Below are 14529 nucleotides of genomic sequence, written 5' to 3'. Positions count from 1 at the left end.
AGTTGGAACGAGATGCAAAAGACTTTGAAAATGGACAAATTGATCCCCCTCACTACTTTTACAGTATTCAAGTTTCAAGTTTCAAGTTTCTTTATTAGTTGTCATACAGAAACAGAATACTTTGCATGAAATGCTTCTTTCTGTTTTGCTCCTGAGAGTGTGCTAGATAATAACAAGATAGTATAAAATAAGTATAATATAAGTATAAAATAGAAAGTCAAGTACGTAAACAAGTGTAAACAACAAAATTCAATATACAGTACGTACAGTATATACAGTGCAGGTACAGTACAGTGTATAAATGGTGAGGTATAGCTTAGCTTGTGGTGCCACCTTGTGGTGGTGAGGTGCAATGAGGTGCAATGAGATGATATTATGTATCGTGATACGTAACTATATTACATTGACTTGAGATATTGTCTTGTTACTTTGTAAATTAGTATCAAGGTGCCAGATTTAATCGCCCTGTAAACACTTCTAGTTCTAGTGACTGGCTGGTCGTTAAAGCTTGAGATTCTACCTTTGTCAATAAAGTTGTACGTGTTTTAATTGATTTGTTATAATAATGCTGCACACGCCCACACTTATGGCCACTAAGGAAAGGTCACTTTAAAAATAGTATAGTATAACCGGAGATTGTATAAATTAGCATGTACAGGAAGACACTACCAAAGGACCTAGTATGTCCTCCATGCTCTGTAAATAACTTATGTACATATACCGATATGCCCTAACATGTTACTTGTTTATTGCTTATTGCTTATTGTTTATTGTTTATTGCACAATGTTGATTCTATTATATGTTATTTGCACATCGTTGCGGGCAAGACCACCCGCATTTCATTGTATACTTGTATGCCGTGACAAATAAATCTCTTGACTTGACTTGACTTGATCCTTTGCTTTTTGCCTCGTCTTGTTGTCATATTGTTATTTTATATGCTTTTTCTTTTGCTTATTCCTGTATGTACACTCGACGTGACTGTAAATGAGGGAACCCTCAGTTGCCCTTCGAGTTTGAATAAAGGTTTGACATAGGCGGCTGGGTGGCGCAGCGGACTAAGCGCTCGTCACCACCGCAAGAGACACCGGGATCGAATCCGGCTGTCAGCGTTGCCTCCGGCTTGGGCCGGCCGTCATACTGACACAATTGGCGGTGTCAGCGGGAGGGAAGCCGGTGGGGTAGTATCCTGGTCGTTGTAAACAGCGACTCCTACAGGTCGGTCAGGGCGCCTGCACAGCGAGGGAGGGAAATGGTGAAGGTAGTGTGACCCTCCCACGCGTTACACTTCACCAATGAGAGTCCACGCTGCCAGGTGAAAAGAGGCTGCTGGCTGTCTCCTATGTATCGGAGGAAGCATGTGATAGACTTCCGGGCTCCCTAGACCGACCAGTGGGTGGCACATGCGAGCAACAACCAGGAAGGGGAGGGGGGAATTGGCATAACGACTAAATTGGGATGGGAGGAAAATACAGAAAAACAGGAGGAGAAAAAGTGGATACAAAAAAATAATAAAGGTTTGACATGTAATGAAACGAGTGCACACAGACACACTTACATGATCTCATTGACTTTCCACCATCCGTGTTCACATCCCTTCATGTCCTTTGGTTTTAACACATAGTTGTGAAACTTCAGAGCGACCCCTAAAGCAGGGTTAGGGGTCTGGAGCCAAAACACAAGCAGACCACAGTGAAGAAAAGCTGCTCCAACAAGTTCACACACACAGTACACACGTCTGTGGTACGGATGGGATGGTAGCACTGATGTGCACTCGTTTATGTGAAGAGACTACACACACTCACAAAATCAGGACAGTTTCAAGACTACACACACTCACAAAATCAGGACAGTTTCAAGACTACACACACTCACAAAATCAGGACAGTTTCAAGACTACACACACTCACAAAATCAGGACAGTTTCAAGACTACACACACTCACAAAATCAGGACAGTTTCAAGACTACACACACTCACAAAATCAGGACAGTTTCAAGACTACACACACTCACAAAATCAGGACAGTTTCAAGACTACACACACTCACAAAATCAGGACAGTTTCAAGACTACACACACTCACAAAATTAGGACAGTTTCAAGACTACACACACTCACAAAATCAGGACAGTTTCAAGACTACACACACTCACAAAATCAGGACACACTAACAAACGAGGACATTTCTGTGTGTGTCTGTGTGCGTGTATGTGTGCACATGTGTGTGTGTGCATGTGTGTGTTACTTGAAACATGCATTTCAAATAACACACATCGTGGTATGCATGTATGGTATGGTTGTACCAATGACTTCGGGTCATTGAGAAGCACTATATAAATAAAATGAATTATTATTGTTGTAGGGGTGTAACGATTCGACCTCACAACGATTAGATTCGATTGCGATTCTTCAGGCAACGATTCAATGCATCATGAAATCTCTTCATTTGACCACGATTCGATTCGATTAATTTTCTATCAGTTAATTCCCCAAAAAATGTTGAATACACAAATGTGGCTGGGGGAACTGATTCACTCAGCATGAATGGACTATAGGTCAATAAAAACAATACACACAAAAATATTTTTTCTTCCCGATTATTATCGATTCTAACATTTTCAAATCGATGCAGTTGAATCGTCACATAGGATCGATGCATCGTTACTCCCCTATATGGTTGCATATGGTTGTAAGTGGGTATGTGTGTGTGTATGTGTGTGTGTGTGTGTGTGTGTGTGTGTGTGTGTGTGTGTGTGTGTGTGCGTGTGTGTGTTACCTGAAACCTCCAGGTGCAGGAGCACTGAGGGGGCAGCAGACTGGGGTGAAAGGGGCTGAAGATCTGACCCGAGTATCCAGCCTCTGCCTGGGTCTCAATGTGAGACACACACACTAAGAGAGACACCATCAACATTCATTATACAACACTAAGAGAGACACCATCAACATTCATTATACAACACTAAGAGAGACACCGTCAACATTCATTACACAACACTAAGAGAGACACCGTCAACATTCATTACACAACACTAAGAGAGACACCGTCAACATTCATTACACAACACTAAGAGAGACACCGTCAACATTCATTACACAACACTAAGAGAGACACCATCAACATTCATTATACAACACTAAGAGAGACACCATCAACATTCATTATACAACACTAAGAGAGATACCGTCAACATTCATTATACAACACTAAGAGAGACACCGTCAACATTCATTACACAACACTAAGAGAGACACGTCAACATTCATTACACAACACTAAGAGAGACACCATCAACATTCATTATACAACACTAAGAGAGATACCGTCAACATTCATTATACAACACTAAGAGAGACACCATCAACATTCATTATACAACACTAAGAGAGACACCATCAACATTCATTATACAACACTAAGAGAGACCATCAACATTCATTATACAACACTAAGAGAGACACCATCAACATTCATTATACAACACTAAGAGAGAGACACCATCAACATTCATTATACAACACTAAGAGAGACACAGTCAACATTCATTATACAACACTAAGAGAGACACCATCACTGAGCTTTAGGGATACACTCACTGATACAATTATGTCACCAGATAATGGGCAGATAAGGGCTTTAAAAAGCACAATCCGTATTGGGCCGATAATAAACACACCCCAATGAACGGATGTTCAAAAGGTAATAGATAGATACGGCGCTATAGTTAATAGTTATACAGGTATACAGTATATAGGTACAGTAGGTATAATAAATATCTTACTGTCCTTGGAGATGGCCTGGAAGTATCCTCTGAAGCTCTTGTTGTTGTCGGTCATCTTGAAGGCGAGCAGCATGACGTTGGAGGTGGACACCAGAGAGAGGGGGCTGGACACTGGCTCACACACCCTGTACAGGACAGGGACACACACACTTCAGAATACTGTGTGTGTAGGGCTGGATACTGGCTCACACACACCCTGTACAGGACAGGGACACACACACTTCAGAATACTGTGTGTGTAGGGCTGGATACTGGCTCACACACCCTGTACAGGAGAGGGACACACACACTTCAGAATACTGTGTGTGTAGGGCTGGATACTGGCTCACACACACACTGTACAGGAGAGGGACACACACACTTCAGAATACTGTGTGTGTAGGGCTGGATACTGGCTCACACACCCTGTACAGGAGAGAGACACACACACTTCAGAATACTGTGTGTGTAGGGCTGGATACTGGCTCACACACCCTGTACAGGAGAGAGACACAAACACTTCAGAATACTGTGTGTGTGGGGCTGGATACTGGCTCACACACCCTGTACAGGAGAGAGACACAAACACTTCAGAATACTGTGTGTGTAGGGCTGGATACTGGCTCACACACACACTGTACAGGACAGGGACACGCACACTTCAGAATACTGTGTGTGTGGGGCTGGATACTGGCTCACACACACACTGTACAGGACAGGGACACGCACACTTCAGAATACTGTGTGTGTGGGGCTGGATACTGGCTCACACACCTATACTATAGTGGAAAAAACAAATGCCATCAAATATTGTTACAATGTCAAAAATAAGAAAAACATAAATTATGTTGAGTTAGGAACAGGAAAGCAATCGTTTGACCATACTTCCCGTTCCTAACTCTGCTTTATTTTAAAAAGACATAAAACCTCAATGTTATATTGCAAGCAACTGTCTGTTGCTTTGTATCAAAGTAATAAGCTGATTTAACTAGTGAAAGCTGTGTGGAAGACAGCATTGTATAACCAATCCAAGCATGTTAAATCAGTATAATGCTTCAGGTAAAAGGGGGGACGCACAGATAGCGAGCGAGCGAGAGCGAGAGAGAGAGAGAGACAGAGAGGAGGTAGAGGGAGGGAGGAGGTTTGTGCACACACAACACAGTAACTAAAACATATTTAATATAGTAATCCATAACGGAGTCAAAAGCAAACAAAAAAACAACGACATTGTACAAACCACAGGCTAGTAACCAGCTGAGTTGATTGACCATCACTGAGGCAGGGGGGGAGTATGCTGCTTATTCAGCGCAGGAAGAATATACAATAATAGCCCCCCCAAAGTATTCATATAGATCACAGCCTTTGAGTCCAGCTCTACCTACAGGGACTCACCTATGGAGAGTGCGCCCCCTCATGGGCAGCAGGGCGTCGTACACGGTGAGCCCGTCGCTCACACAGTCGCTGGGCTCTATGAGGAATGAGGTGATGGTCAGCCGGATGAGGGAGCCCGCGGCGGAGGTGAGCTTGACGTGACAGCTGACGCCGCCCCACGTGGAGTAGACGTTCAGGGGGACCTTGGCCCCGGGCCGGTTGGTGTACAGCTTGTCCACGCACTGGGATCCTGAGGAGACACGGAGGAGGAGGAGGAGGAGGAGGAGACACAGAGGAGGAGGAGGAGACACAGAGGAGGAGGAGGAGGAGGAGGAGACACAGAGGAGGAGGAGGAGGAGGAGACACAGAGGAGGAGGAGGAGGAGGAGGAGGAGGAGGAGGAGACACGGAGGAGGAGGAGGAGGAGGAGGAGACAGAGGAGGGGGAGACACAGAGGAGGAGGAGGAGACACAGAGGAGGAGGAGACACAGAGGAGGAGGAGACAGAGGAGGAGACACAAAGGAGGAGACACAGAGGAGGAGACACAGAGGAGGAGACACAAAGGAGGAGACACAGAGGAGGAGACACAGAGGAGGAGGAGACAGAGGAGGAGGAGACACAGAGGAGACACAGAGGAGACACAGAGGAGGAGACACAGAGGAGACGGTACAAATCAATTAATTTAGGAAGCGGATTTTCTTTCAAATCAATTAATTTAGGAAGTTGATTTTCTTTCAAATCAATTAATTCAGGAAGTGGATTTTCTTTCAAATCTATTCATTTACGAAGTTAATTTTCTTTCAAATCAATTAATTTGGGAAGTGGATTTTCTTTCAAATCAATTCATTCAGGAAGTGGATTTTCTTTCTAATTCTAAATTTTTTAAGAGGTTTTGGCACAATGTCAGCAGGATAAATGGCCATTTCAGTTTACATTTTGAATTGATTGAATTAAAAGTGAATTGTCCCTAACTCTGGTCCACAGGTACATAGGTTTATACATCTTCTCTCTCATTCAGCAACATTAAAAGGGATAATTCAAAGATTTTTGCTACTATTTACTATTGCTATTATTACTTATTCTGCCTGTACCCCCCCCCCCCCCTCCCCCATGCTGCTATGACACCTGCCTTTCCCCAAGATGATTAATAAAGGAACACTTGACTTGACTTGCTGCTTACTGCACCAATTATGTTGATTGGTGTCCTTTGAGTCCTCTCTCAGCGCAATCCATGCTGTTCCTCATACTAGCTACTTGGCCACAAACCAAAGCACAATCAATGGGGTCGAGCTCCTGTCTGTACAAGCTGACGCTCACTGAAACGTGCTCCACGGTGCGACACAGAGTAGATTTCAGTGAGCCTCACAGTCAGCCTGTACAGAGAGGAGCTCGACCCCCACTGACGTGAGGAAGGAACTCTACTGTATGTACACAACTCTCATTAATGTACACAACTCTCATTAACGTACACAACTCTCATTAATGTACACAACTCACATTAACGTACACAACTCTCATCACCCTTTGTTGTAAGTACAGTAACTCACCTGCTGCAGTTGATGTATAATCTGAGCGCTGAGCAGCTGAGGAAGATAACAGACGATTACTCTACTGTATGAGTTTACATTCACTTGGGATGTTCAAACACACACAAGTACATGCACACAAAATGAGCACACACACGCTCATGTTTACTTAGGCCAAAATTGGGGACATTGCATTGACTTATTTCCTAGCCTCCAACCTTAATATATACGGGATGCTTATCACTTGTTTTTGTTTTACACTAATGTAATTTTAGCTATCTTAATTGTTACAGTAGTTTCATTATGCATTGTGTGTACTGGCTTTTAATAATTTGGTTTTTGCAATAGTGATTGTTTTTGTATGTTTTTTTGTGTGTGGACCCCAGGAAGACTAGCTGGTTGCTATCGCACCAGCTAATGGGGATCCCTAATAAAATAAAATAAAATAAAATGTGCACAGTGAAACAGACAGTTTGCCATACAATGAAATTCTTACTTTGCTAGTCCGCCCTTCACACAAAATCACACAATACTTAACTTAAACATATTTAAATACAAGCGAGTGCTAGAAAATAAGGTAAAAATAGATCAATATAATATATACAAGGCACAGTGAGTAACATTGCACAATCCGATCAGTATTATTTACATATAAATGGAGGTGACAGTGCGTCACAGTGGGTCACAGCAGCAGTTAAAAAGTGTTGCTGTGTCCCCAATTGTATAGTTAGATCAAGAACACACACACGCACACACACACACCGTTGACCAGTATGGAGTCTATGTCCACCGGCAGGCCCAGCAGGTAGCCCACCGAGGAGCGGTTCTTCAGGCTGGTGAGCACAGAGTCTCGGAGGATGGCTCCTATACACTCCTCACACACCGCGGGGCTCTTCAGGCGAGGCACCACGAACACCATCCAGAAGTGCACCAGAACACCACCCTTATCGTTGGTACTGGGGGGGGAGAACAGGACAGAACACCACCCTTATCGTTGGTACTGGGGGGGGGGGACAGACAGAACACCACCCTTATCATTGGTACTGGGGGAGACAGAACATACAGAAGTGTACGTTTTTATTTGTTGTTTTGACTGGAAAAAGGTTTTGTTTATGTTGGTCATGTTTGGAGTAAAATAGACCTCCTCTATATTCCAATTTCTACCATAAATTCTAAGTTTACAAGGTTATCCCTGTTGTGACTACATGGCATGATGATGATCCATTCAAAGCCCAATGTAGAACTTCATAATTACATGATATGATACAATTATTTATATTGCGCCCCTCAACCAATAGCTACGGCAGATAGAGAACAGAGGGACATAATACACCTGTCATACTACAACACAAAAACTAGCTCAAGGATTTTTTTTATGGCAAAAAGGTGGATTTTCTATTTATTCTTATTTTTATTCTTATTTGTGACTTTTGTTTTTGTCTCCCTAAATGTTTACTGTTTACCGTGAGTGATTTGTAGTGCCAAATTTCCCTCGGGATGAATAAAGTATTTATATTCTATTCTATTCTATTTTGAGCATGGCCTTAAAAGTGCGTAGAGTGCTTGCAGACTTTATGTTTGGTGGGAGCTTGTTCCAGAGTGTCGGCGCTGCGACTGCGAATGCCCGGTTTCCCTTCGTCACCAGTCTTGAGTGTGGGATTTTAACCCTTTCACTGCCACACGACAGAAGGTTAGCCCTTTACTGTCACACAACCGACGGCGATGCTCCATCATTAGCATCATTAGCTCCGCATTTGCTAACCTTCTGTATCGTCACAGTGAAAGTTAACCGGCTATCGTGTGGCAGTGAAAGGGTTAAGGCAGATTTCACTGTTTGATCTGAGGGATCTGGAGCTGGCTGACTGGACCAGGAGTTCCTTTATGTAAGCTGGGGCGAGACCGTTTAGGGCTTTGTGTAAATGAACACGAGGATCTTGAAATGTATTCTTTGTTTTACTGGGAACCAATCTGGGTGCCAATCTGAAAACAAGGTAATTCGCTGTCGTTGGTTGGACAGACATCGGGACGTTTTTGTTGCCATTTGATATCAGTTCTGTCAGAAACGCTCCGTTAAAAGTCTTGCGTGTCTCTGGAACAATAAAGCGCTATTCAAGCTTCATATCAAATATGTCTCAGAGTATTGAGTTGGTCCGAACTCAAAAGGTCGGGCGTAGCACCCACGTTGCTACAGTATTATTATCCAGCTTACTTCTGACTGTTTCCATGGTTCATTATGACATCATTGCTAGCTGATGGGACCTGAGGTCTGATATAACAGCTGACCTGAGGTCTGATATAACAGCTGATGTACCTGAGGTCTGATATAACAGCTGACCTGTGGTCTGATATAACAGCTGATGGGACCTGAGGTCTGATATAACAGCTGACCTGAGGTCTGATATAACAGCTGACCTGAGGTCTGATATAACAGCTGATGGGACCTGAGGTCTGATATAACAGCTGACCTGAGGTCTGATATAACAGCTGACCTGAGGTCTGATATAACAGCTGACCTGAGGTCTGATATAACAGCTGACCTGAGGTCTGATATAACAGCTGATGTACCTGAGGTCTGATATAACAGCTGACCTGAGGTCTGATATAACAGCTGACCTGAGGTCTGATATAACAGCTGATGTACCTGAGGTCTGATATAACAGCTGACCTGAGGTCTGATATAACAGCTGACCTGAGGTCTGATATAACAGCTGATGTACCTGAGGTCTGATATAACAGCTGACCTGAGGTCTGATATAACAGCTGACCTGAGGTCTGATATAACAGCTGACCTGAGGTCTGATATAACAGCTGACCTGAGGTCTGATATAACAGCTGACCTGAGGTCTGATATAACAGCTGACCTGAGGTCTGATATAACAGCTGATGTACCTGAGGTCTGATATAACAGCTGACCTGAGGTCTGATATAACAGCTGACCTGAGGTCTGATATAACAGCTGATGTACCTGAGGTCTGATATAACAGCTGACCTGAGGTCTGATATAACAGCTGATGTACCTGAGGTCTGATATAACAGCTGACCTGAGGTCTGATATAACAGCTGACCTGAGGTCTGATATAACAGCTGACCTGAGGTCTGATATAACAGCTGACCTGAGGTCTGATATAACAGCTGACCTGAGGTCTGATATAACAGCTGATGTACCGGAGGTCTGATATAACAGCTGACCTGAGGTCTGATATAACAGCTGACCTGAGGTCTGATATAACAGCTGACCTGACGTCTGATATAACAGCTGATGTACCCGAGGTCTGATATAACAGCTGACCTGAGGTCTGATATAACAGCTGATGTACCTGAGGTCTGATATAACAGCTGACCTGAGGTCTGATATAACAGCTGATGTACCGGAGGTCTGATATAACAGCTGACCTGAGGTCTGATATAACAGCTGACCTGAGGTCTGATATGACAGCTGATGTACCTGAGGTCTGATATAACAGCTGATGTACCTGAGGTCTGATATAACAGCTGATGTACCTGAGGTCTGATATAACAGCTGACCTGAGGTCTGATATAACAGCTGATGTACCTGAGGTCTGATATAACAGCTGATGTACCTGAGGTCTGATATAACAGCTGACCTGAGGTCTGATATAACAGCTGATGTACCTGAGGTCTGATATAACAGCTGATGTACCTGAGGTCTGATATAACAGCTGACCTGAGGTCTGATATAACAGCTGATGTACCTGAGGTCTGATATAACAGCTGATGTACCTGAGGTCTGATATAACAGCTGACCTGAGGTCTGATATAACAGCTGATGTACCTGAGGTCTGATATAACAGCTGATGTACCTGAGGTCTGATATAACAGCTGACCTGAGGTCTGATATAACAGCTGACCTGAGGTCTGATATAACAGCTGATGTACCTGAGGTCTGATATAACAGCTGATGTACCTGAGGTCTGATATAACAGCTGGTGTACCTGAGGTCTGATATAACAGCTGACCTGAGGTCTGATATAACAGCTGATGTACCTGAGGTCTGATATAACAGCTGATGTACCTGAGGTCTGATATAACAGCTGACCTGAGGTCTGATATAACAGCTGACCTGACGTCTGATATAACAGCTGATGTACCTGAGGTCTGATATAACAGCTGACCTGAGGTCTGATATGACAGCTGATGTACCTGAGGTCTGATATGACAGCTTGCTTGTAGAGTCTGCCCACCGACGACATTCTATATACATTAGTCACCTGTGACAAAGAAACAACATTACAGTCAGAGTGCAACGCCTCCTTTCCACCTTGTGTATACAGTACACACACACAAACCAATGCTCTCCAACATAAGATTTAACAAACAGCATTTTATCTTTCGTATAAACATACAAAATAATGCTCTTTAAACATGTAATAATCAGCATTTCTACCTTTTGTATAAACATACAAATAATACAAAATATAATAATCAGCATTAAAAAAGCATCAGCTATGGTCTAGGACAGCGCAATCAATATGTATGAACATGAACAATTCTCTCCTAAAAACCCTCGAAACCAGAGCTGACACTCAAATGCGTGATGTCATCAGGTACAAAGTAGGAACACAACACTACAGTAGAATAATTATAGCTAATTTGGGGGGGCGACAGTGGCTCAGGAGGAAGAGCGGTCGTCTGATAATCTGAAGGTTCCTGGTTCAATTCCAGCTTGATTGATTGATTGATTGAACACTTTATTAACAGATTGCAGAATGGGTACAATACAGTACGGCTCAATACACACAATTGTTAAGGGGATGCAGACCAGAGAAAGACTTTAGTCTTGTTTACATCAGGGTCCCCCATTTTCAATTCATAACATTTATGACATACACAGATATACAGTACCGTTACATCCAGACATTTATCACATACAATATATACATGATACAGTAATGTTTATTTACAGAGTTTCTAAAAGAGAATATATACATTTGAGGGGGAGGAAACTGTACATTGGGGGGGGTTGGGGGGAACTATACATTGGGGGGGTTGGGAGGGGGGTGTTTGGACATTTACCGGGGCCAGTTTAGAATTGCGGCCTCCCGTAGGTGCTTTTTTAGAGCGGTTTTGAAAGTGGGTAGGGATTCACGTTCCTTTACAGCTTTGGGTAGGGCGTTCCACATTGATGTGGCATAATTGCGAAACGTGTTTAGTCCCTTGTTTGAGCCTAATCTGGGTTGAACATGATTTGTGGAGCTCCCTCTGGTGTTGTGGTCGTGGACTTCACTGACCTTTATGAAGTATTTCGACATGTACATCCCCCCTGGCAGCATGTCGAAGTGTCCTTGAGCAAGACGCTCAACCCATAATTGCTCCCGATGAGCAGGTTGGCACCTTGCATGGTCGCCTCCACCATCGGTGTGTGAGTGTGTGAGTGACTGGGTGAATGTGAGGCATTAGTTGTAAAGCGATTTGGATAAAAGCTGCTACCCACAAATGATATGGGCCTATTCATCGTCTATGGAGCAGCTCCAGACCTTTACACCTGATGGTGTTCCCTGGTTTCTGGCTTTGGGAGAGGATTGTTCACATTTTAGGGCTGAGAGATGTGGCCAAAATATCACATCAAATATGTTGTCTTATAGTTTTGACGGTGTAACAGTATTTCGTTTTCCAGTGCAAATTACAATGTGGGTTTTGTGATATTCTTTTACATACTTACTTATGTTGGAATACAGTTGTCATGGTGTTTTTTTTTTTTATTCAAATGGTGATGATGGGATAGTAAAAATATATACCTTTGCATGGATCCTTGGCACTGCTATGTACCTTCCTATTCGGTATACCTCCCAACGTTTACTCTGTCTATTCTATTTTATCTCTATTTTACTCTATACTTATTTTATGTCTGCACGTTATGCATTGCTCTTGGTCTGCCTATTTTGTGCTCATTTTATGCCCATCTTTTTTACTGCTGTGAAGCACTTTGAGCTGCAATTCTTGCATGAAAGGTGCTATACAAATGAGGTGTATTATTATTACGTAGCTCATATATCAGATGAATAACATAACGTACTTTCTTAAATTGAGTGGCACTCCACTTTAACTATGTGAACAGTGAGGATGCCATCCACCTAGGAGCTCCATTAGGAGGAGATTTTACATTAGCATCATAATACAGGAAGCTTTCACATGTAAACAGATTCATGGCACCAGTGATCTGTTGCTATGGGAGATTAACGTAGGCTAACATTGGCTAAACGCGTGCCAGCAGGGGATACATCAAGTGTCACGGTTGCTGTGGATGTGTTTGAATAACTAAAATGGGTCATGAATCCTGCCCGATTACTTTGTTTATCTTATTTCCTGCCTGCCTTTGCCATATACTGTTTCGTCATCGCAGACTCTGCCACTTCCACTGGCCTGAAATCAAGAGATCATCTGCACCTGTTCCCTCGCCATTAGTCCCTCTAGTATATACACTAGTCAGATCACCATTAGTCCCTCTAGTATATACACTAGTCAGATCACCACTAGTCTCTCTAGTATATATACTAGTCAGATCACCATTAGTCCCTCTAGTATATATACTAGTCAGATCACCATTAGTCCCTCTAGTATATACACTAGTCAGATCACCATTAGTCCCTCTAGTATATATACTAGTCAGATCACCATTAGTCTCTCTAGTATATATACTAGTCAGATCACCATTAGTCTCTCTAGTATATATACTAGTCAGATCACCATTAGTCTCTCTAGTATATATACTAGTCAGATCACCATTAGTCTCTAGTATATATACTAGTCAGATCACCATTAGTCCCTCTAGTATATATACTAGTCAGATCACCATTAGTCCCTCTAGTATATATACTAGTCAGATCACCATTAGTCCCTCTAGTATATATACTAGTCAGATCACCATTAGTCTCTAGTATATATACTAGTCGGATCACCATTAGTCCCTCTAGTATATATACTAGTCAGATCACCTATGTTGTTTGCCAGATCGTCATTGAAGTTTGCCAGTTTCTGCATCAGCCTGCCTGGTCCTCCACTGCCTGTAAGCTTTTTGTATCTTTTTGTATCTCTGCCTGTTGGACTTTACTTTGGTGTTTGAACTTTGGACTGAGCTGTTTTTGGAACCGCCTAATCCCTCCAGTAAAGTTACTCTTTGCATCCTCCCGCCTCCAGTCTCTAATTCTGTGTTTGACTCCTCTCTCTGATCCACGACTAAACTAACTGAACCGTAGCAAAGTGAGGAATACCTCCTTGTACATGTAAATGACCGCAGTGGGATACATAGCGACCGTTGTCCTTCTGGACGTCCACACGTACCACGTGCTGTATCTTGTTCGCCATGGAGACAAACTCCGGGGACTCGGCCTGACCGTACTCCGGGATGAACTCCACGTTGGCGACGCGGAACATGCCGGCGAAATACACTCCGCTGTTGCTTTGCCTGCGAACTGGCATCAAATCGCAACAAACAAAATGCAAGTCATGATGAATAACAGCTGCCGAATGCACCACTTAGACCACTATATGAAATACACTTTCATATGTTCAGTTTCATATGAATGGGGGGGGGGGCAGCTGAATGTGAGATGAGGCTATGGATGAGGGGTGGGAATCACCAGAGGCCCCATGGTACATCATCCCCGTTCCTAGAGTCACAATATTGCAATTTATTACCCTTCAGCAAATTATGTCCCCAATGGAAAACTGTTACATTATTATATTATTATTTTATAACATCGATACAAAGTATTGATATAATATTGGTATGCAAAATATTGCGATATACTGTATTGCTGTATATTGCTGCACCTAAACTTAAAAAAAACCAAGTACAGGGACCAAATCAAATGGTGTGAAATATGCTTGAGAATTTGTGAAAGAAGAGTTGAG

General features: G+C 42.9%; 1 protein-coding gene across 1 annotated transcript in view; it reads right to left on the bottom strand.

Annotated features, from left to right (window-relative positions):
• The window catches only part of LOC311237608 (uncharacterized protein), a gene marked incomplete at both ends in the record, with an annotated part of 81782 nt that extends 67733 nt beyond the window's left edge, over nt 1-14049 (bottom strand). Inside the window, 8 exons of the mRNA XM_084325546.1 lie at nt 1560-1666; nt 2780-2892; nt 3783-3907; nt 5154-5382; nt 6679-6714; nt 7420-7613; nt 10819-10886; nt 13957-14049. Coding sequence (XP_084181672.1) covers nt 1560-1666; nt 2780-2892; nt 3783-3907; nt 5154-5382; nt 6679-6714; nt 7420-7613; nt 10819-10886; nt 13957-14049 — 965 coding nt within the window. The remainder of the gene's footprint in view (nt 1-1559; nt 1667-2779; nt 2893-3782; nt 3908-5153; nt 5383-6678; nt 6715-7419; nt 7614-10818; nt 10887-13956) is intronic.
• Nucleotides 14050-14529: the final 480 nt, after the last annotated feature.

The sequence above is a fragment of the Notolepis coatsorum genome (assembly GCF_963971535.1).
Source record: "Notolepis coatsorum genome assembly, chromosome: 12".
In the NCBI taxonomy this organism is placed as follows: Eukaryota; Metazoa; Chordata; class Actinopteri; order Aulopiformes; family Paralepididae; genus Notolepis; species Notolepis coatsorum.
The sequence above is the reverse complement of the archived record's forward strand: the minus strand, read 5'-3'. Positions and strand labels throughout refer to the sequence as shown.